Consider the following 23,383-nt stretch of genomic DNA (forward strand, 5'->3'; position numbering starts at 1 on the left):
GCCGCGATCCAATAACGTAACACGATGGAATCGTGGAAAGTGAAACCTTTTTTATTTTTGGAATTTTTAATATCAAGCGCCTACTAACGAGATCTTTCCGATTAAGACGTGATCAAACACGATGTAAATTAAATTATACTTAATTACCGATATGTATTTAATTATCGTTTATTAAGCGAATACGCCCCAAATCGTATCGTGTCTAGTTTCGTTTTAATTAGAAAAATGTAACAAACGTATCGGTAAAAGTTTCGTTGAAAATAGAAAATTTTGAGTTAAAAATCTCGGTCAGTCTAGTCAAACGCTCCGACTCTCGGTGTCTCTGTCCTTTTCGCATTTGTAATTCGCAAAAATTGGCTCTCGATTTTTGTGCAATTATCGATCGTTTTCTCGTTTACGCTATTCGTAATAGACATATCCGCGCGCGCTTGCGAATAGCGCAGAAAGGAACGGAGGAAAGGGCCAGATGGAGAATATTTGCTTTATTTATTCGTTCATAAACCAGCGTGGATAACGAAATGGGGAAATTGACAAAAATTTTCGAGAATAAAGCAGCTCGCTCGTCTATGTACGTCGAATAATTTATCTTTATTCTCTTGGTAAATGAATATACAAAGTTTACATCTAGTTTACTTGTTTATACGATGCATCGGATAATATTGATACGATGTGATGATAGTAGCGTCGCTGTTATAATCGCGCGTACCATTTTTCTTTTTCTCTTTGCTCTGTTCGCACGCGTTTTGTATAATCCGATGGCTCTTCCCTTGAATACGGATGAATCGAATTACGCGTTAACGATACGAAACAAAAATCATCGAAATACCGCGGATCGTGATCGTCGATCGTTGATTTTCGTTTCCCCTTGTTCCTTCTATCCTTTCTCTTCGTTTTTCCGTTTCGCTTTTCGCGTTCTCCAGTTTGTACGACGAAAACGTTTCATAGGCCGATACGAGTATATGACCCGTTCTATTTTCGAACAGAGCGTCAAATCGTCGATCGATAAAAGACGCGAAAACCAAATCGATCGATCCATCGAACGATCGATTGGCGTTTCGTGGTTGCTGCTAGTCCGGTAATGCTCGCTTAACTCTGCCGCAGTTCTGGAACATCATTGTGCGAATCTCGCTCTTGTCTCAACGAGCGATGAGACGTCGAACGTTTTAAGGAAAGCTTCGATATGCAACTAAAATGGAAATCACGCGTATCGACGACAACGGTCGTGGGTCTCGACGGTATTCGTAGAATAAAGTTGCTACTGCTTGCGCGAGAATTGCGATACAAAATCCTAGTTTATTGAAATTTAAGCGAGCACCGCTGCGATGGTTTGGCGATTAATACGACTCGACGTTTCGCGGCAATTCGCGCGCGAAATGCCAAATGGAAGAACGAATGGAAACGGGAAACGCGACCGATTAATCGCAGACAGATGTCAAAGAACAAGAGAAAAATGGAATCTGAGCCAGGGAATACTTTTGGTGTCGTGCTCCGTGAGTATTCGAGAGCGCGCAAAGCGATAGCGTTTAACTGTGAATTAGAATAAATACCAAGATAACTCTAATCAGTCTTTATACAATTATTCGTACATATCTGTTAAATTTTTTTCTCTTTTCTCCATTTTTCTTTTTCGCCGCATCAATTCTTCCCCTTCGTCGTTCATTCTCGCTCCTTTCTCTCGTTTCACCCGCAAGTTTGATTCGATTCTTAATTATTTACAGCTTCGAAAGGAATTAGTTCGAGGGCGAACGAATTGAACGTGCGCGCACAGACATAGGCACGGAAATTCGTACGCGCAACAAATACGCAACCTTTTTCTTCCCCTGTCTCTGGTTCTATCTTTTCTTTTTCCCCCTTTTTCCTGTTTCCTTCTCGTTTACTACTCTCTATGCGTTGTGCCGTTACGCGCGCTTCAGATACAATTCTCGCGGGGAAGCTCGGAAACTGCCCCGAAACTACGTTTCTTTCTTTTCCTTCTCTTCTTTAACGTTCTTTTGGGGTGTAGGTAGCACGTGGAACGCGGAATCGATCCGTTTCGTGTAGGTATCCGCTTTCGAGAGGTCTAGCCGGATCTAAAACGAACAGATGAGGTCGCTGACTGACGCTAAACGGTAAAAAAATATTTCTGCAAACAGCAGCGTCCGTATCGGATCGGAGCTTTTTCACGATTCTCCGAGGTACGTTCGGCTGCTCTTTGCTCTCGATATTCTTGCTGCTGCTGATAACAACGATGGAAACGATAATGACGACAACCATGACAATGACAACGGTAATTCTCGATCGTTACAACGCGAGTTGTCGTCGTTGTTAGCTTGATGTATTTTTATTTCGATCAATATACGACGCAAACACGAACTCGATCTATTTTGAAGAACGGATCGGCCCGATATTAAAAAGTCGAGAAGAAAAGACGTTACAGAAATTGAAATTTCCTTCTTCTGATCGTTGATCGATGGTGATCCGGAAATGCGTAGCGAATCGAATGATTTTGCACGTCTCGTCGTTACCAACGCGTGGTCCTTTCACTGTGATATGTACGATCGGTGTAACAAAGCGTTTATTTCTTTTTTCTCTTTTTTTTTTTTTTTTTGTATTTTTCCTTCTTTTTACGAAAAGATTTCAGAGATTTACCTGCGTGATCGATCGATTACCCGTGTCTCGATGATTAAAAACATGCTCGTTCGCTCGAACCTCGATTCTCTGTGATCGTGTTTTCTTCTTCTTTTATCTCTAAGTCGCGTTGTTGACGATCTTTAGCTTCGAATAGTTAAGACGAAAGCGAGTCTCGTATAAAAGTCGATACCGTAATTGGCGTTCAAGAGAATGCGTGTAACCTATGCGCATTGAAAGTCGTTTGAAAAAATATACAAGTACAGTGAAAGCTTTATCGTTTTACAAATCGATCGCGATGTCGAAGAATCGTGCTGCTCTTTGGCTGTCGTTTGCATTCCGATCGATCGTACGCTTTAGAAAAAGAAGATTTATCGCATAGAAACCAACCACCCGCGGATTATTTAAGATTGCTTTTTCAAGAGTCTGCGTTTCTGTCGGTACCATAAAGCTTTGACTGCAACCATTTCGACGTTTCGTTGATCCTAGAAGAATAGACTGATATCTTCTAATTTACTCGCAAAAACGGTTCATCTATTCGATCCTATCGAGGTATAAAAATTAGAGGAATTTTCTGTCTAACGTCCGTCCAGATATCCAAGGATTTCGAGGCTCGAATAGATACGTGCTACATATTTGCAAAGTAACGTTTGACAAAAAAGATATAACGAAGCCGTGGCATGAAATCGTTGAAAAGTTTCCGATTCGATCGAGCGTAAAGTTCTACGAGTGAATTTTACGAATCGCAAATCCTCTTATCTAATTATTCTGTTTTACGTAAAATGGTGAAATCGTGAAAGGGATGTTATCCACGTATAATGTACGATTCGCAGCTTGCGAGATCGCTGATATCGTTAGCTGATAAATTATCGCGAACGAAATTCAAGAGGTTCTCGCGTAATATAATCGAGTGTTATTTAATTTATGACTTCGCTGTATCCCTTCTGGCCAGACGTACGTCGAACGTCGCAAAAAATTCGTACGCACGCGTAATTAATTCGAATAACCTCGTCGACGGTGATCTGGCTGACTACTACTGGCTTTTTCTACTCGGCTATACGTTACATTCCCGTTTCTACTCTCTACGTACGGAAGTCGTAACTCGTTCGTGGAAAGAGTAAGAAAATATCTATTAGATGGTATTCCCTTCCGTTGATTTTGTTCCGTAATAGAAAAATTATTCGAGTATGTTCGTACGCTCCGTGATTCGTTAACGTCCGTGATATGATAAAAAAGTAGTTCACGCGTCGCCCATTAGAGCCGTCTTTCGTAACTTCGTTCCCTCGTTTCGATCCACGAAAGTGAAAGCTCGACGAAAGCGACTGGCTCTGTTTGCATGTCAGAATGTAAACTAAATATTAACACTAACGTTTGCGAATAACGAGTCGAGAAAGGTGCGAGTACGCGACGGTATATACGAGGTTTAAAGAGAGCTTAATGTCGATACGACACGCGATACCAGGCGAAATCGGTATTTTTAATCCTCTCGTGAATATTTCAGCCCTTCGAAAGCCATATCTGACGAGTCTCGTAAACCGAAAAGTACGTAAACTTCAAACGCAAACCGCCGGTACAAACATTATCTTCTCCAGTTTATTATCCTAAAGCTTATCGCGAACAATGAAGTTACGAAGGTAGATAAATTTGTTCTCGCGAGGGTCGTCGTTAATCGATTCAGCTTCTGAGAGACTTATCCGAAGTTCTTAGGAATCGAATTCTTAGGAATCTTTCGCGACAAATGCGTGAAACGTATTCAGAAGGAACGCGCGTTACAATTCGCGCGAAAGGTATTCGCCATGGTTCAGATATTTATTGGCAATGCCGTATATACCGGTTCAACGCACTCTTCTGACCTGTTCCGACTCGATATCGTCGAAAACGATCGGAAGATATTTCAAAATAACGATCTTTCTTCTAGAGCGTATTTACTTGAGAAAGCTAAATTTTATGGAACTCGTCCGACTACGTTGCGCGTTTCTGTCAAAGGAAACCTTCTGGAACGAGCGAGTGGAAAGAAAGAAGAAAGCTTGCGCGTCCTATTATACGTATGCTTCGTCGAACAAGCAAGGCACGCTCTCAGTACCACACCTCTCTTTTGCCACTAGTTTATTACTATCGGTGTATTTGATCGGAAATTGCAAAGATCGGTCCTAAATCGAAAAATACCGTTCGTTTTGCCGAATTTGCGTCAACAACAATTTCCCAATAGCTTCGCTTAGAACGTATTATCGCTTACACGCGTCTGGTATGTAAGTTTCCTGTATCGTAGTATTCGTAGTATCGTAATAGATAAGCACTGATTAATATACGTTACACACATTATTATCTTGATCGTTTTCTATGTTGTTTCGAAAAAGCGTCGGTTCTTTTTCTTTTTTTTTTTTTTTTCATCCAAAGTTAGGAAACCAGTACTCGCAGTTTTGGTTAATCGATATCATAAGTACTTGGATTAACGATAGATGCTCGAACTCGAATTCATTCAACTATCTGGATTATATATATATATATCGTTCACTCGTGCGTCGTGCATCTGGGTCCTTAAGTCTTTACTTAATTATGAAATTGGGCGCGTCTCCACGCGAGATCATTTCCTATGGTCTCGCCGCGTTTTTCGCCATTTTAAAATCGCGGAAATAGAAAAGAATTGCCGTAGCGCAAGCGTTAAACAGGACGAATTAACATGGCAGTTGATGAAATCAATTTATATATTCGATATAACGAAGATCTTAGAGAGTCTCGCGATTATGTTTATTATAATGGCAGTAATCGTACGTTTCTCAAGGTCCTCTCCTGCTGATCGTATTAGTCAAGTTATTACGTCGCGTGGGATCGAAATCGTGCCGTGTCGAATATCACGAGGGTAAACAACTCGTGCGAAGATTTTCCTTTTGAAATGCAAGCTTAGCGTTCAGCTTTCAGAATAACGATAAAAGAACATTTTTTTTTTTAATAATAAGTATATATACATAAGTTATTTTAAGCAGTCGTAAATTATTTTCACGAGTGTCTTTGTCAGCTATTTGTCGCAATCAAGCAATAAAACGGTGTATGACCACGCCAAGCTATATGGGAAAATAAAAAATGTAAAAAAATTTCACTTCTTCCAGTCTGGCGATCGAAATAGTCTCACGTGCGATTATATTGGTTCGTGATTCACGAGCGGTGATTGGTGAGCAGCTCGCAAGATATGTTTGTATCGCGAGTCGTTCATTCGTATTCGAACGAGTCGTTGTACCGGCTGAAAAAACGGGCAGACCATAAAAGTGTATCTACAAGTGTATGATTTCTTACTGGTACATGCATATGGAGAGATAATTGATATGGAAGAACGGGGCACGATATTATCTCGACATACGACATTTGTATCGAAAATAACATAATGTAACCGTAAGTGTCGGATGTTGTGAGTAATCGACTGGTATGATATGTAGTAACGTTACTTCTGATATCAATGATAGGGTAAAAATCCATGACGGTAATCCTCCACGAAGCTCGATAACAAAACACGTTCGAAATTAGGTTCCCATCGAAGTGCGTTCGCGAAGAACGACGATTCTTTTCTAAGAACCATCTCGCAAATGTCTCGATGGGAAACGTTTCGTCGAGGCGATCTAGGAACGCGATCGTCGAGAATGACGACGGGAACGGCATCGTGAGAACGTATCGGGTTTGCTCGGCGCGGAGCGAGAGCGAAGAGGTTGGAATCTGGCAGACGCGATCAACGTCTAATGAGGCAAACACGTATCCGAGTCTCCGCTGCTGGCCATCGAGAAATTAGCCGAGTCGCGATCGCTCTGCCTGATCTGCGCGGTAGTGGTCAATTTTCCATTAACCTGCGAAGCTTGGGGGAAAGTGTGGTGGCCTGGCAGCGCCCAGGGTTGCGTGTGTAGCTGCACAGGAGGGAACCTCTTGACGAAAGGGTTGTTCGGTGTAGGCGCGATGCCGTGAAGAAGTCTGACGCCGTTGTGATGGGACGGTAGAGTGGTATGGGCTGGTACCGACGAGTGTACTTGCGGAGGGACGAAAGCGTGCCTCGGCACCGATCCGCAGCTTCCGCTAGATCCACCCATATGAGATCCAGCCATACTATGAGAGGCGTGTGGCAGAGGCATGGTGGAGCAATGCGGATAAGTAACCGCCGGCTGGGTCGGATAATGCGGCAGAGTGGCTGACGTTGCGTGCACGCGAATATCGTTGCTTTCCGTGAACGATGTCATCCTCATGTTCGTGGAACGACCGAAAGGTTCCTCGTTAGGGTTCAGCGGTTCCGTCAGCTTTGTCCTCGAGAGTTTCCGCCGGATCACCACGGTCGCCTCGTTCGGATTCTCGAGAATCACAGCTGGACATCCTTGTCCAACGACGTTGACATCGTTCGCGTTAACGTTCGTGTTGGCGCCCGTGTTCGCACTCGCGTTTATATTCGCGTTTGCCGTTGAATTTGCGTTGATATTCGCGAACAGCGGCACGTGATTCGCGTATTGCGGCGATGAGAAGGATTGACTAGTGCCTGGACGACTGTTCGGCGGTGAGAAGGTGGCCGTTGCGGATGGAGGTTGAATCCCTCGCTGGAGGGAACAGCTGCGCCATTGATCGCGTGATTCTTCGCCGTCTCGTTGATCGCAGTTGCCGCTCACGTCGTCCACGCTCGTCGCTCGTCTTTGACAACTACTGTTACTCGCGTTGCTCGCGTTACTGTGCACGCCACTCGAGGACGTTTCGCTGTGGCTGCTCGCGTTGCTGTGACCCGTCACCGAACCAGCTCCGCTGCTACCACCCACCACGGCGTCCAATGGCGGAGAATTTGAAGAATCCGAGCGAGGCGTTAATTCTTCGTGTGGCATTCCAGAATCTCCTCGACGCAGACATCGCGGCGTTTGACCACCGTTTACCTGAAACCAATGCGCGACCACCTACCTTCAATTTAAGCAACAGGGTTTCCACGGATTTTTGTTTATTCGCGTTTATCTCGTTCTCTCTATTTACTTATTTATTTATTTATTTGTCATTTTGCTGTCTGGTATTTATTTGGTAGTTTGTTAGAAGAAAAGTATATTGTGAACGACAAGAGTTGTTAGTACCTGGGTGTTAGTGGTTAGTAACGCCGTGACAACTTCGGTAGTCGGTGCACAAGTTGGAGTCGGAGTCGGAGTCGGAGGTGGCAGTGGAAGTGGTTCCGAAGTGGGATCGGGCAAAGGGTCTGGAGTCAATAGGGGCGAGGGGTCGCCTTCCGAAGGTTGTAGATCGCGATTTGCGCTCGCGTAGTATGTCACTTGGTCGTCGTTCACGCACTCGAGCAGCTGTTGGAACGTTTGATCAACGATTAATTGCCAAGCGAAATGCCAATTAGAAAGTAAGCCTGCAAGAGTCTCATGAATTTATTGGAAATCATACGAATCGAAGAGAGAACGCAAAAAAAAAAAGAAGAAGAAAAGGACCATCAGGCGAAGAAAGAGGAGGAGAGAAACAAACGTGTTTCGATTCTTAGCAAACATATCTTTCGAACCTTTTTTTACGTAGATACATTTACACGTACAATATAAAATTGGTACGGTTGCTGTTTGGAGATGACAGAGCAGAATTCGAAAGGATGGGAGGATAAGCGTAAGATCGAACGTGCACTACCGATGCGATCGGATTGCGTAGAAATTCGTGGGATGTTAAATCGCTTTTCAAACATTTTCCTCGTCTTGTACGATTCTATGATAACGTGTGTTAGTAGTACGCAACCAAAAAACAAACACACGCAGTTAAAGAATGTTAGTATTACTTCGAAGCGTCAACACGAAACGAGAAAACAAACAAACGAAGAAAAGAAAACATTTTTATACGCCTTACGTTGCCAAACTTAGGTATAACGTCCCTACGAGTTATCAGCCACCTTTCCCACTGTCAAAGCAAAAGAAAACTAAGTTAAAAATCGAAGGGGAAACGAACGACGTTACAAGAGTCGAAAGGTACTCGAGCAAAATATTTTCAAGTTAACGTTTATCGCGAATAAAATCTAATAGGGAAAGAACGATTCGCGACAGAAAATGATCGAATACCTTGTTCTCTTCGGACGTTGAATCATCTGCTGGGTCCAGAGACGTGATCAGCGGTAATTCTCGTAACGTGGCATAATCTCCATCATCTTCGGGGCCCCCGTCACCGGTGCCTCGTCTGACTTTTCCTTTATTGCTGCAATTCACACGCACCACGTTGTAGTATGTTACAACGAGGTCATACGAATACTTATCCGTTAGGGTAGACGAGGAAAATAGAGATAACGGGGGAAGGGGAGAAAGACAGAGAAGAAGAAAGGAAAGGGAGGAAGACAGGAGAAGAGAGAATCGGATAAAGTGGTATCCCTTTTTTGATAGTTTCTAGCGATCCATATGGTATATTGGACCATTTACCATATGGTAAACGTAAGAAATTTTATTCAGTCTCGTGAAAGCGAAAACGAACGACAATAAGGCTTAGTGAATAAATACAGATGCTAGCAATAGGTGATGTTAACTCTTCGAGATCTGACACTTTTTTTTTAAACAATTCCTGCTAGATCGTGATACGGAATAGGTGTAATAATACAACATTATGATCTCAAAGAGTTAACGAATTTCGATACACTTTAAAAGCACGCAATTTAATAACATTGACAACACGCGCGTGTACGTAAGCGCCAGATACGAACACGGTACGATTAAGTGGAAAAAGAATTCAAGGTGAGAAGAGGAGATCGATAGGAAATTACTCGCTTGAATATCGTAAGAGCAACAAACATTATAAAAATACATAGTAGCCAAAGCAGGAGAATTCCACAAAGGGAACGCAGGTTATGATAAAAAGGCGATGGCAAGTTTCCGTGATACGGACTGATTACCGAATTGGAACGATCGATCAAGCGAATTCTCTACAGGAATCTCGAGTAAATATTAGTTTACAGGAAGGAGAGAGAGTAAATGAAAATGAAGACGAGCATGAGCACGGGCACGGACACAACGATACATACAGAAAGACATCAAGAGGAGGGAGGAGGGTAGTTACCGCGAGCCTGACGTACTAGGCAGGTCGTTAAAGGTGACCTTGGGTTTCAATTTCTTATTCAGCCAGCCCTTTTCCGTCGTTGGTGCTACGTTTCCGTCGTTCGGCGATCTAGTCGGCGATGGACGTAACTTTGGTCTTAGCCAATAAATCTGTTCGTCGTCGGCTGCTGAGTCGCCGTTTACGGAATCGACGTTTCCTACAATCGGAATAACATGAAAAGGATCATAGTGGACAGTGTCGCGAAATACGTGTCGGATATTTATTAATTCGTATCAAGGTATCAAAATTATGAACAAATTTCGGGTACAGAATGTTTGAAGCTTATCTTTCAAGTTAGAAACAATATCAGCCGTTAATATTTTAAACGATAATATACCGTGGAAAGTAAAAAGAGGGTCGTGCTATAAACGGTTCTGTTACACAAGACTATAGTTTGTTCGTCAGCTCGACGTATTGTTCTGACGTTAGTGTAGTAAAAATTGACTCGGAGACAATTATTAACAGTAGTATAAGTATATTGCCGACATTGCTGCAACTTTGGACCAAATTAGAAACACAAAATATTCACGAGTATTCAAAGATACGAAAAAGTTTCTCGTACGCTCTTATGCGCTTATCGCCTTCCTCCATAAATGCCTTACTCCATAGCGCACTATTTTACCTTGACTGCGTGCTTTCCTTTCAATAGCCGCCTTTTGTATCACGCTCATGATAGCTTTCTTCGGCGACGCATCGGCAATCGTGTAAGTTCTACCATTCCCAACGACCAGTAACGGCGCGTTAGTTCCGTCCTCGTCGTCTCTAGCTGACAATAGATCCACGTCAGTTACGAGTTTCACCGATCTGGCTGACCTAACGGTAGCTCGACCGATCGTCACTCGCAATTTGAATGTCCAGCGTTGTTTTATCGTGAGAAAGATCCATAAGAGTAACCAGAGGAACAAATGCAAAACAGTAGCGACGACACAAGCTAATATCGCACCATCCAGACTGCCACGATATACGACGCTGTAGTCGTAGAGCAACGGTGCGCTGCAGATCGCGATCGCCAGGAATACGCACAGAGCGGTGCAGTGAATGAAATATATCCAACCATTGCCACTTCTATTCTCCTTTGACAAGATTATTCGACGCTCTCGTTCTTGGCTCAAAAACGCCGTAAACCTGTATGTGCAGAAACGCAAACAAGTCGAAGAAACTTTTGTATGACGAAAGGTAGTTCCATTAAAGAACGAAATAGGGCAGAATGAAAGAAAACAGAGGGGATGGAAAGCGACATACCTGCCGTAGGCGTAGAAATACATCACCATGCTAGAACAGAGCACCAGAAGGGAGGAAAGAGCAAACAAGACGAGGGTAACGTGTGGATTTAACAAGAAGTAAGAGTCCCCGAAGATTGTCGATATGCTGCTAGTAGTCGATATCGTGCGATACTGTTGTCGAAGAACTGGTAGCACCTTTAAGGGTCCCATCACTTGAACCTGAAGATATTACAAATTTTAATTCCTCTGTTATTTTTTTATTTTTATAAGGGAATTTATCGCAAGAGTGCGTCTTACCTTGTAAAGTACAGACATTCCAATATAGGCTAATAAACTCTGGGCGGAATTGACGATCAACTGGAAACTAAAAATCGTGGCCAACGGTTTATTGCACGACCAGAACACTGCTGGGTATCTCACAGAATACACTCCGAGAGCGATGGCATAATTCAAGTACTCGAGAGTAATAGGTCCGTATGATTCAGCTAATGGAGATACAAGAAGGAAAATTACGACAAATCAGAGAAAGGGAAAACAACTCGAGATTCGATTTTAACTTACCCGCTTGAAACTCAAGATTCAGCTTCTCCGGATGATCCAAATCAGCCAAACTATTCATCGTCAACGACATACTCTGCGCTGTCATATTCCCAACGCTCTTACCGGGCCTGACAGTCGTCGATAATTTGCCCGCGTTCTTCGTTTTCAATTTACTCCTCGAATTATTGCTTCTAATAATCGACTTCGCAGCGGTAGGTCTTCTAACGGTATTGCCGTACTTCATCGAACTAGACGTTGAAGATAACGTCGACGGTAACGTTGTTGTTACAGCTGTAGCAGCGGTTGGAACTGCGGTTGCGGTCGTAGTCGCAGCTGTAACCGTTGCCACTTCGTCTGAGCTTGCAGGCGCTTTAACGATTCTCGTTGTTGTCGTCGTCGTTGTCGTTGTTATCGTTGCCGTAGTTGTTTCTGCCACATTTGTACCGGTCGTTGCTGTTGTCGTAATCGGAGAAGCTGCTGACGTTAGTCTCGTGGAATTTAGTTTCGACGCATCATTGACCGTGGACGGTGTTTTTGTCGTGTCGTTAATAATTTTTTGCGTCATGGGCATGGTAATCTTGTTGGTAGGTGAAGTAGTGCTAACGCTTGAAACTCTTGCATCGGGTACGGGTAGATTGGTACTCGTTGGTGTACGAAACTGACCAAGATGTTCGTTCGTGCTGTCGCGTGGTCGAAATTCCATTGCTGCTGATTTATTAATAACGTCGGTCAATTCCAATTTCGTCGTGACAATGTCGTTGGCTATATTATCGGTTTCTTCGTCTGGTGCTAAGGTGACGAAAGGCTGAGGAGTTATGAAGCCCGTTAGGATGCTGAGATTCACGTTTGGATTCATGAAACTGGATACAACCAGACGATCCCGGTGAGTCACTAGCCAATCGAGGTCCGTACGCCATATTGTTTCTGGAAAATAGGAAGCATCGGGTTATCGATTAAATAGGATTAATCGAGCTGGTATCCGCATTGCGCTCCATTTGGCAATCTCTACAACGAGTCGCTTCGGTTATAGTTCACGACTTTGACGGACGTTGATCGAACGCGCGAATGCTTTACGCGAGTCGTAAAATTATAATAAATAATAGACAGAAATTGAGAGATGGCGTGTATGATGCATCTAGGCAATTACACGTGTTTCTAATCCGTTCCTCAAAATATTATCTGTCTCACGAAACCAAAGAAATGCCCGCTTATATTTTATTTCTTCAATTACGTACGTAAAGATACGAATTTACATACATGCGCGCAATCTGATAATTTCGTGTTAATCATTAACCAGTTCCGCCCTGTGGTTTCGTGTTTTTGATCACGGATCGCGTGAATAGATCCCGCAGCCGGCATTACGATAGCGCCAGAAAAAGAAGAGAAGAATTCGAATATCTCGGAGTATGAAATCATCGAGCATAAGATAGTTTCTTTTTTAACGAGGTCGAAGAATACCGTGTACGACGAGGGTTGAGAATTGATTCGTTCTAAAAAAAATGGTATATCTTTTCCTTCCTTGGTTAAGTGGCTCAAGGTGGAAGGATTCGAGGAACGAGAAATCCTGTAGCTAGCTGTGTGCACACACCTGGCCGATCAATACACGAACCAGAACGTAGTCAGGACGAAGTTGCCCCGTTACATTCCAAACGCCCCTTTCTCCATGCGCGAATCGTTTTACCCCATAACGATAGCGATCTGAATCCCAAGCGCGATTCATTGATCGTCATCGACTTGATTGAAATGTTTCAAATCAATGGAAACGACGAAGGCACACGCGAGTGATGGCTTTAAGCTGCAAGATGCACGGTTAAACAATTACGGATGAGATCGGCCTAAACGAAGATACGCGCGAAGCTAGTGTAGCTTCGGATAGATTTTTAGTTAGTTTCTTTTAGATTACTCGAACTGCAAGGTAGTAGGGCATATTCAATCAGGAAGAAACGCGTGTTCGGACAAAACGAAAAATATCGTTGTCTTCTTCAACGTAAAATAGGAGAGACAACGCGTTATCATGGTTATCCTGAAATATCGTTCGAATCGTACAACTGTCCACAAAAATTAATCACGTTGCTAATGAAAAGCGAAACCATTCAAAACACCCGTCATCGTAATTGCGGAACACGAACAGAAACAGCGATAGGTGTCGGTCGTTACCTTTTGGCAGAAATCCAGCGTGTATCAATCTAGCCTCCATGAGCAGCGAGGGCAGCAGGAAGCACATGGCTGTGCAAAGGTGTACGAAAGCAGCCGTGGGACCTCCGTGTCGCCATAAATTATTCGCCAAACCTGCGAATCGACAGCACGGGAATTGTGTAGCTACAAATGGTTCTGCTTTCTATTCTTCGTCGAGCGAAACATCCCAGCTTGGATGTTTGACGGAGAAGAGGACATAAACCGGGATGAAAAATACATGGCACGTATACTCACTGTGGTCAGGATTGTTGGTAAGCAAGGACGAAGGCGGGTCGCGTGAACAGGCGCTCAAATGACGACCGAGCTTCACTCCATCGTTCGCCAGGTTGCCTAGCTTTAGGAAGGCCGCGCCAAGTAGAACCGGCAGTAGGACAACCCCGGCTCCGGCTAGCACCAGACACGCGTATAACTCCACCTTCGGCGGTGGAGCGTCCGCCGGCCAAGGTAACGATAAATATGCTGCAAATATAACCAACCAACCTGTCATGTCGAAGGTATACAGCGTCTCGCGAAAGTGTAGTAGAATTAGAAAATTTAGAGATGGTACGTTTCTCTCGTTCGAAAATAAAATAAAGTTGTTTGATTCTCCGAACAGTACGTGTCATGATTAATACCGATAATCAAAGTTCCACTATATTTGAACATTATGACGATACGAACTTTCGCGAATATATTACTCGCGTTACAGGAAACTATTTGGAACTTAATCGATATTGTAACTGGACACGGCTATCGTGATCATATTGGTAAAGTTCGAAACAGAACAGAAATTTCCCGTTAAAATATACCAAAGCTTGGATCGTGTTTCATAGAGCGTAATAATTTAAAAAATCCGTCAACGCCAACTTGGAAGTTTGCACGTTTACAAAAGATTTCCATAAGCGTTGAAATATTTTCGCGAATCACTGTACGTTACTGCACTACGTATTACGTTTCTTCGTGAATTACGTGAATTTCACGGAAAGCCAAGTTTCCTCTTTCAATGCGAAAAACGACGGTTTCACTTACCGGCAAACCTTTTTGCGTATCTCAAGCCGATGTAAGCTTGAAAAGCGACCGCCAAAACACCGTACCAGACGGACCACAAACTATTCACGTGACCTCGTATACAAGAGTTTCGTCTAGTAGACCTTCGTGGCTTTTTCGCTTTGTTGGTAGTCGTGATACCGCTGGAGTTTACGCTGGACACTATCGGAAGCGGTTTTAATGGCTTTTTGCACTTTGCTTGATTTACCTCGTTATTATTTTCGTAACCCATTAAGCTTCCCGTCATTGACATCTTGTTCTGAAAGAGAGACGTTTCGTTCGTTCATCGTCGAACTCTCGAGGGCGGGATATCGCGCGTGAAAAATTGCACGCGTATAATTTTGCAATTTTTCACTTTCAGATTCGGAAACCGAACTTTCCAATGGCCGTGAAGTCGAATATCGAACCGGTTTCAAATATTTACCGAGTATTCTGCTATGTTTCTAGTGTAGGCGTCTTAATGTTTCGAAGGAGTTAGTTTGGAACAATCGATGCGGAGCTGTGGCATTTTCGGAGGTGACAGCGCCGCCTGAAACGTAAAAAGAAAATCGAATTATCGGATAGTCCAATAGCGTGAAAGAAATCAAGCGGATTGTCGTCTTGTACGCGACCCGTCAGAACGTATAGCGTACGATAGAAAACGAGGACTCACGGACGCTGCAGTGATCGAACCGTGAAACTGACCGGACTTATCTACTTATGTTACACCTATGTATACTACGAGGCACACGCACGAAAGTTGTTGCCCGTCAACGTATATACAAAGCCTGTTGATTCGTTCGTATCTAGCATCGTGATCTTCTATTCGAGCTACGTAAGTGGCAAAAGAATGTGTCCGAAGAATACCAATGCGCCATTGCTCCGACGTAACTAAATTTTGATATTTATTTTTTCTCGATCGATAAGAATTCAAGGAGAATTCAATAAGAATCGGAGAACGTTCGAAACGATTAAAAAGTCAGTTTAAGAAGATATTGGATACTTCTTGATAGACGGCGGGTAGCTAAAGTACAAAGACCGAGACGAAGACTTAAACGCGCATTGTGCATAAACGGTATCGTTTGAACGTGGAATAGACGAGAAAGGGGAAACTGACGCGTAGGGTGTGAGCATTGTTCGAAATGTTGCGGAGAAAATTACGCATCGTGTCTATCCGCGAACAACTCGATGCTTCCCCAATCGTGAAACCGACAATGACGAAGCGCGGGAAGAAGAAAAATGATCGAGCGGCTTAATGCTTACCGACAATCGCGGTAGCGAGTGGTACAAAAGGGTCGAAACAGAGGAGGACCAGCGTAGCGTGGTAATTCTAGTGCTCTTACGACCACATCTCCCTCTCTCTTTCCCTCTTTTCTCTCCCTATCGGCTTTTTTCTTGCACGCTCAGCTTCGTAAAGTCGTTTCTTTTCGTTTCTTTGACGAAAGAAGCCGTTTTTCCGAGATGATTACTTTGCAGAGAAATTCTTTTTTAGTCGGATATTGCTCCTGATCTTTTGCTTTGCCACGGCATTCAAAAGAAGGAAGCGATACCGCGGAGACGGACTCTGAAGAGGCTCGGTGTCGTAACAAAAAGAAACGAGTCTTTTCATTTTCCGTTTGATACGAGGTCGAAGGAGAAACAAAGACAAAAAGAGAGAATCTATTATCGTAGAAGCACGATCGTACCGTAATCTCACTAGGGTTGACCCACTTGTCGCGAACGATATTCGAACAAGCTGGAATTGGAAATTTCGATGATCGATAGCGCGCTTCTTCCTACGATAAGATTCGTTTCTCTATTTCTCTCCCTGCGTTTTGTTATTCCAGTTGCTTCATCGTAGTTTCCTTCCTTCGAAATTTTTGTTTCTCCAATTCTGACAAATTGGCAACTAACGCGTTTCCCCTAATTACGCGAGAGAAGTTTCCCCCGAGGGAAAAGCAGGTACGGAAGAACGGAACGTGGACCGATGGTCCGTCGGTGAAGTTGGACAAGACGAATGGTCGTGAGTGCAATGGAAAATCGAACGAACGTTCGGTCACGGTGTAGCGAGAATGAAAAACCGTGTAACTCGTAGATGGACTTTCCTCCAGGGAGAAGGACGAATAAAACGAATTCTGGCTGTTTGTCAAAATTTTCGCGACTACAGCTCTTCGGTACCATTTGGCCAGGCTACTGGCACAAAGTGATTGTGTTTTTCGACGATCGTTTCCGAGCAAGAAACGACGAACGTTCGCGTAAAGAATTAATATACGGCATGAACGACCTTTTTGAGCGTACAATAAATGTCGAGGGATGGCCACGCTGAACGGGGAATTGGCTGTTTAAATATTTTTGCGATGTCGTATCTCGGCGTTGAAATACTTTCTCGAGATACTGTGCATACGTAATCGGTCAAACTGTCGAAACGATCGATCTACTCACCGAACGGAGGAGAACAACCGCCGTCGTCGCTGTCGCCGTCACCGTCGTCGTCGCCGTCGTGCTGCCCGTCGAGTTAAGCGACGAGTTAAGCGACGAGTTAAGCGACGAGTTGCGCTTTGAACGCTATGCGGATCTGAAATGGAAACCAAAGGTTCTTTCAAGTTTCTATAAACGAACGTACGAATGGATTCCAGCCACGCTCGCGAATCGATTAGCCATTGTCGTTTTCACTGTTGAACAAAGCGATTCGTTGATCGATCATTCTGCCTCGCTGAATTTCGAGAGTATATGAATAGATGAATTTAATCCAATCCGTAGCTACTGTTGTTCGAAAATACTTATATTCGTCCCGTCTCTTGTATCCAATTTTATCCATTATGATTTTTAACGGCATGAACAAATTTCTGCTTATTATTATTATTACTACTACTACTATTATTATTTATGTATGAATGGATGGCACGTTTTGTTACAAAAGAAAAATACAATAACATAACGAATCGTAAATGGGGCGAAAGTATCGATGAATTACACACTGCATTTCCAACATTTTTCTTAAGTACAGGAAACGATTCGCAACAGAAGTCTAATCGACGGGCAAATAAATTAGCAAGCGCGATTAACGCAACTGCTAGAGGCGCAATTGCATCCGCGTAGAAAAGCGTAGAAAATTAGGAATCTCCTGAAAGGCTCACATGGAGCAACTTGATGATCTCAAGAACCTCTGGATACTCAATGTAATGATTTACGATCTTGCATACGAATATGGTATTTGCTATTTAGGAAAATACGGAATCGCACAAACATTTGCAGATATCGAAACAACGAACACTACCTGGATTGAAATTGCACGAGTCTTAAGTTTAAACTATCGCGCGGATTATATCATCGTTGGAGTAATTCCGGACAGTAAGGTAGTTGGCAAACACGACTCTCTACGCTACATATTTTAGCAGCACCGTCAACAAGCAAAGGGTGGTTTCTCTTAATTAATTTGCATCGGTTAGCAATCTGAAGAGGTCGTTTATCTCGTGGCGAGCATGTTCTCGCGTGTTGCAACGTTACATCGTGCTGTAGCTCGTTATTTCCGTTTCCGGAACGTCTGCGACATTCCGAGACAGCTACTTACGTGGCTGTGTCGGCGAGGACAGCCGGAACACCCTATTAATCCTATATATTCCGTACATCGCCTGGCAACTGATTCGACCTCGTCTGTTCTCCCGCTCTTGCGTTCTGAACTCGCGACTCGTCTTGTTTTGCGATTCAAATTAGTCGAGTTTCTTTTCGTCGTCGGTCGACCAGTCGTAAACAATATCGAACCGAAACTAAGGTTAACGATAGGTGAAGAACGAGATAGCGAAGAACGTGCGAGAAAGGTCCGTTCTCCGTGTTCGCAGGGCATTAGCCCGCGATTGCCGTTTCATGCTCCCGTCAATCAACTGCCTTTCGATCGGTCTCCGCTCTTCCCACCAATTCTACTCGGCCTATCCTCCGTCTGTCCGCCCTGCTCCCAACGTCGGGGATACGAATGACTTCGTTCATTTTTAATCAACTTGACGCCGTGCATTTTGTCAGAGATATTGGGAGATTGGCGATCGTTTGCCAGGATCGGACGAGTTTGGCCTTTAAGAGAAGCTGGTTTAAAGCTAACGCAAATCTCATCCTCGATTATATCTAGGCACGATTCGAAAGAAAGAACGTCTTTTTCGCTGAAATTATTGCGCGTGAACACGCGCGATGCGGAGACAAGGAGAGGAAGGTTCGTTACGAGGCAGCGAGGTATTGGGACGAACAGCGACAGGCACGCCGATCGTCCTTTACGGAATGCAATATCAGCCGAGAACGGGAGAGCCGGTCGTTGGATGAATCCTCGACCTGCATTCGGTCTCGTCGAGGACAATGCATCGAGGTCCCTTTTGTTTGTCGGTCAACACCGAAGGCATCGATGGCAGGAGGAGTAGCTGGCAGGCTGCCAATGGCTAGCTCACCACTGTTGCCTACAGCGTGCGCTTGCACCAGTCAGAGGCATCGACACCTCAATTATCGACGTCAACCGATCTCGCGTTTCAACATCCCCTGAACCGTTCGTATTTTTGCTTGTGTTTGCATTCGTTTTCTCCATTACCCGTTTGCGTCCTCGTCTTTGCTCGTGCTCACGATGCTCGTCTAGTTCTCTTTCTTTCTGCCTCTCGAGAGAGAAAGCGATAAAATGAGAGGATTAGAAGAAACGCGCAACGAGTCGAAGATGGTAATATTTCAGCGAAAATCGTGTTGGATCGTTGCCAGGGAACATTTGCTCTCTGTAAAATTTCGTCCTATATTCAAATCACGATTTCTCCCGGTGGTTTTTCACGAAGACTAAAAAAGGACTCCGCTGACTTTCGCGAAAGTAGATCTAGCGTCCAAATTAACCCATTCATATCGTACGAACGACGTTTCTTTCTCTTATCTTTTTTATCCCGTTATCTGTACGAGCTTCGTAATGTACTCTTTCGAATCATCGTCATCGAACGTGAATGCGATCTTTTGACGACTTATACGTAGGCAGAGGACGCTCGTTGGAAAGTGAAAAGCACGGAATCGACTATCGATATTTTTCACCTTCACGTTCGATTTAATCGCGAGACATTCACCGCTGAAAGTACGAAACGAAGTGTAAAAAACAAAACTCGATACAGGTATTTCGCGTGCGTTTCACCCTGTCGTGCACGTCAGACCTTTCAAAAAGGTCAAGTACGAAATATACTACGATAGTTGGTAGTAACTTGGCTATTTACGTACGAAGGGTGACATCTCTGGTTACGCATCGTGTACACCGGCAATTTCCATATGCAGCTCCGTTTTTGCTTTCGTTTTATTCGAAACAGCACCGAAATAGCTGGATACGCATGGCACGATATAAACTATAGGCTATAGACGCTCGCGCGACCGTAAATTCCTGCCGAATTACGTTGCTGGGCTGGATTCACGAGACGGCTGAGAAAAGCCGAGGTCGACGATGCATCGTAATCGTAATCGTCGACGCGTCTATTATCGTACGAAGCAGCCACGATCGTTATCGGAAATCTACGGTTCCCCTCTCGCAACTATTTCATCGATTTCATACAAAAAGCTCAGACGTTGAATGGAATAGTCCTACGCTGTCTATAGCGTTTTTTCCCGTATTGTTCTCCGTTACTGTTACATAATTAGGCTGCAGATTTTTATACGTTTATGAGAAATTTAAAAATGCGAAAACACACAAGCTCGTAAATAGCTAGAAACTATAGAGCTATATAACGTGGAAAAACGTATTATGTATCCAAAGTATAGTATCCTTTGCGATATCTAATAAATAAAACAATTTCCTATCCAAGTTTAATTATATTCGTAAAAATATGAATGTCCATAAATATTCGTAACGCCATAACGATATTTTCTTCGTCGTCGTAATTACTTTGAAAGCAGATGACGGTGAAATATCGAGGGAATGAAATCTAATCCAAAAGCGAATTTCGAAAGATGCGTTCGGAAATAGAAGAAAGCGGCAGGCACCGTATGTTTTTCTTCGAAGAACGTCGATATTCCCGCATTCTCTCTCCGGTGTCTTAAATTAAGCATGCACTTCGAATTTAACGCAGCGAAGCGAATAACAGAGAAACGGCGTCACGTTCCCTGACTCCATAGCCGACAACGACGTTGTTCGTCGTCGAGAACACGACGACAACGACAACGCGACGACGCTTCCTCGAATACGAAATCCTTCCTGTAGACGAGTATGGAGTATGGAGTATGGAGTTGCAAGTTGGTCACGAGTTTACTTTACGCGGAAATTTCTAAAGCACGTTCGATCGCGGCACCGATCGATGCTCGGTCGCAACAAAGAAACAACGAACAGGACGAAGCGAGCGTGTTGCTGGCGCGATCCGCACGAACCTCAACCGGAAATCGATTTTCTATCGAAACGTCTACGTTTCAATGCTTCGTGCCTGGCGTAAATGTCGCCATCCTTGTCTCGCGGCTTCGAAAAACTTGATTTCCTACGTGTCATTCGTTACTCTCTGTCGATATAGCCATAATACGCGTTCATCTACGCTCTCGTAACAACGCGTTTCATACGCAGCCGAGATGAATTTTCTTTGTACGCGCGTATCCATCGGCGATTGATTTTCCGAGATCGATCACAGCGAACGTTCGAGAAGCATACGACGGTAAATGGTACGAGAACCGAGCTAGAAAAAAGAAGGGAGATGTATTCGACGTTTTTCTAAATCTGTAGCTGTTTGATCCGACGAGGTATAGAACGATAAACGAATAACAACGGAGGAGGATCTGTGAACGAAAGGCGAGTGCGTTTTACAAGCAGAGCTATTTCTAGATCGGAAGGTTCAACGGAATCGATGTTGAAATTACGTTCAGGTTTTGGTGCGTACAACCCCATTCATAAGTATGTTAGAGACTAAAGAAGAGATACTTTTGACAAATTGGTACAAAGTTACGATATCTTTTTCTCGGTGTTACTACGTCTCGTTTGAAATGATAAACTGTAAAGAGATTGGTATATTCGATGCTACGATATGATAATATTACCGATTGTACGTGTAATTGAGTTTAATTGAATCAAGATTTTGGTCAAACTTCTCACACTCGGTATCAATCGGAATCTTCCATCGAATTCATATTTTTTTAATGAAATATAGACTAGAACATCGTGGAGTCAGCTTTTCCAATTGCTTTCCGCCAACTTTTGTTGTACATTCGCGATTGTTATCTTACGGAATCCAAAACATCGATCGATCAACCTAAAAAAGCAAAGGTTCGTCGAAATCTGGGACGACCGATCGTAGGTGGAGCGGCGTAATAATTTATGAACGGGAGTGTACGCACTCGACTTCCGGTGTACGCGCAACGAATGCTCGGAGGAGAGATTTTTAGCATGGGCTCTAGTTCCGAAGACGAAACGATAAACGGGCTAAAATCGTTGGGTGCAGGTGCTTCCGCAACGGTACGGGAAACGCAGCTGCCCGGAATGTTTCTTCGCGTCGCTTCTGCTCGGCTTTCCCCGGTAAATCGATAGAACGAGGTCGACCGGAGCTCGGAGGACCGCGATTCTTTTTCTCCTTGGCTCCGCGCGAAACCGGATGAAATCGGAGCCTTCGATTCGGGAAAACGAGTACCAACGAACATCGAAATTTTCTTTCCGAACCAACCTAGAAGATCGAGTAATAATTGCATCGCCCTCTCTTTCGAACCTAACCTCACCCTATTACATCCGAATGGGTGGAACGCTTTGTCATGACAAATCGAATCGACGCGATGCGGTTCGTCTCGATGACTCATCGCTCTCTTCCTTTACCCCTCAAGACATTCCGAAAGAAGAAAGTTTCCCAGTTTTCCGCGGGGTTCCACCGATGACTCACCCTCGAGATTCACCCTCGATTCGACGTTTCAACCAACCGCCCCTACCACGGGACAAGCGAAATTGCCTTAGGATGCTGTTACAGCGAAAGCTTGTCGTACGAATTTTCAAGTTCGTCGACGTCGGTTTGACGTACACCGCAAGTACGTATCTTTAACTTGTTAACCAAAGAAAACGAATTAATTGATCGAGCAAATATTCGATCGCTGGATCATTACGATTCTCTCATCGTCTCTTTTCTTGGTTTCCCATCAAAATTGCGACATCGAGAAATCTTAAACGACGTTATACTCTGTTTGTAGCCAGAAATAGTACGGGATGAGTTGTAGAAAAAAATCGAGTTAGTCGATCGTGAGATAAGAAGAAATTGTTTCACGTTGTTCTTCGACTCTTAAAAGATTTTTTAGCGCGAGCTTTTGATTTTTGAATGGAAGCGACGATGATTAGCGACCAACGAGCAAAGTATCATCCATCCTTCGCCCCTTTTGTCGCATTCCCTTCTGACAGTCACCGGCTCTCCTTCTCTCCCTCCAACGTTTTATTCCTTCTTGCCGCACACCTCCCATGGCATCCCATTCAATCAATATCCGATGCCGCACACACACACACACACACACTGCTAAACATTGGGATCTAAACCCCTCATTTTCACCGAGAATTTCGGCAAGGTCCATTCTCACGCGAGTATTACGCGATTAACGATCGATCGTAACGACGTACGATTATAAGAAGGTGATACAGAGGTGTAACTAATGTACACGTTTTTCCCGATATTGCTCGGAATACATTTTTCTTACTTTACAAAGCGTACACGCGAGATAAGGTAAAAATAATAACTGTTAGTTGGTTAATCTAAAAGAAAGAAAAAAAGAAAAATGTTGCTATTACAGCGATATCGATAAAAACACGATATAAGTATAAAGGATGC

The 23,383-nt window shown here is 43.7% G+C and overlaps 1 protein-coding gene across 6 annotated transcripts in view; it reads right to left on the bottom strand.

The window, feature by feature from the left end:
- Positions 1–569: 569 nt before the first annotated feature.
- LOC126925105 (protein tincar) overlaps positions 570–23,383 on the bottom strand; it is a 38,591-nt gene continuing 15,777 nt past the window's right edge. For 2 of the 6 annotated variants that reach the window (XM_050740335.1, XM_050740336.1), the window contains exons 2-15: positions 17,058–17,190; positions 15,082–15,186; positions 14,640–14,916; positions 13,866–14,090; positions 13,593–13,724; positions 11,457–12,359; positions 11,193–11,380; positions 10,915–11,114; positions 10,295–10,797; positions 9,634–9,829; positions 8,652–8,784; positions 8,443–8,493; positions 7,686–7,904; positions 570–7,496 (exon numbers count right to left, since the gene is read on the bottom strand). In XM_050740335.1, coding sequence (XP_050596292.1) covers positions 6,333–7,496; positions 7,686–7,904; positions 8,443–8,493; positions 8,652–8,784; positions 9,634–9,829; positions 10,295–10,797; positions 10,915–11,114; positions 11,193–11,380; positions 11,457–12,359; positions 13,593–13,724; positions 13,866–14,090; positions 14,640–14,910 — 4,185 coding nt within the window. In that variant the 5' untranslated portion in view covers positions 14,911–14,916; positions 15,082–15,186; positions 17,058–17,190 and the 3' untranslated portion in view covers positions 570–6,332. The remainder of the gene's footprint in view (positions 7,497–7,685; positions 7,905–8,442; positions 8,494–8,651; positions 8,785–9,633; positions 9,830–10,294; positions 10,798–10,914; positions 11,115–11,192; positions 11,381–11,456; positions 12,360–13,592; positions 13,725–13,865; positions 14,091–14,639; positions 14,917–15,081; positions 15,187–17,057; positions 17,191–23,383) is intronic. The other 4 variants (XM_050740337.1, XM_050740340.1, XM_050740338.1 and 1 more) reach the window with 4 other exon arrangements.

Source organism: Bombus affinis, chromosome 15 (genome assembly GCF_024516045.1).
Source record: "Bombus affinis isolate iyBomAffi1 chromosome 15, iyBomAffi1.2, whole genome shotgun sequence".
NCBI lineage: Eukaryota > Metazoa > Arthropoda > Insecta > Hymenoptera > Apidae > Bombus > Bombus affinis.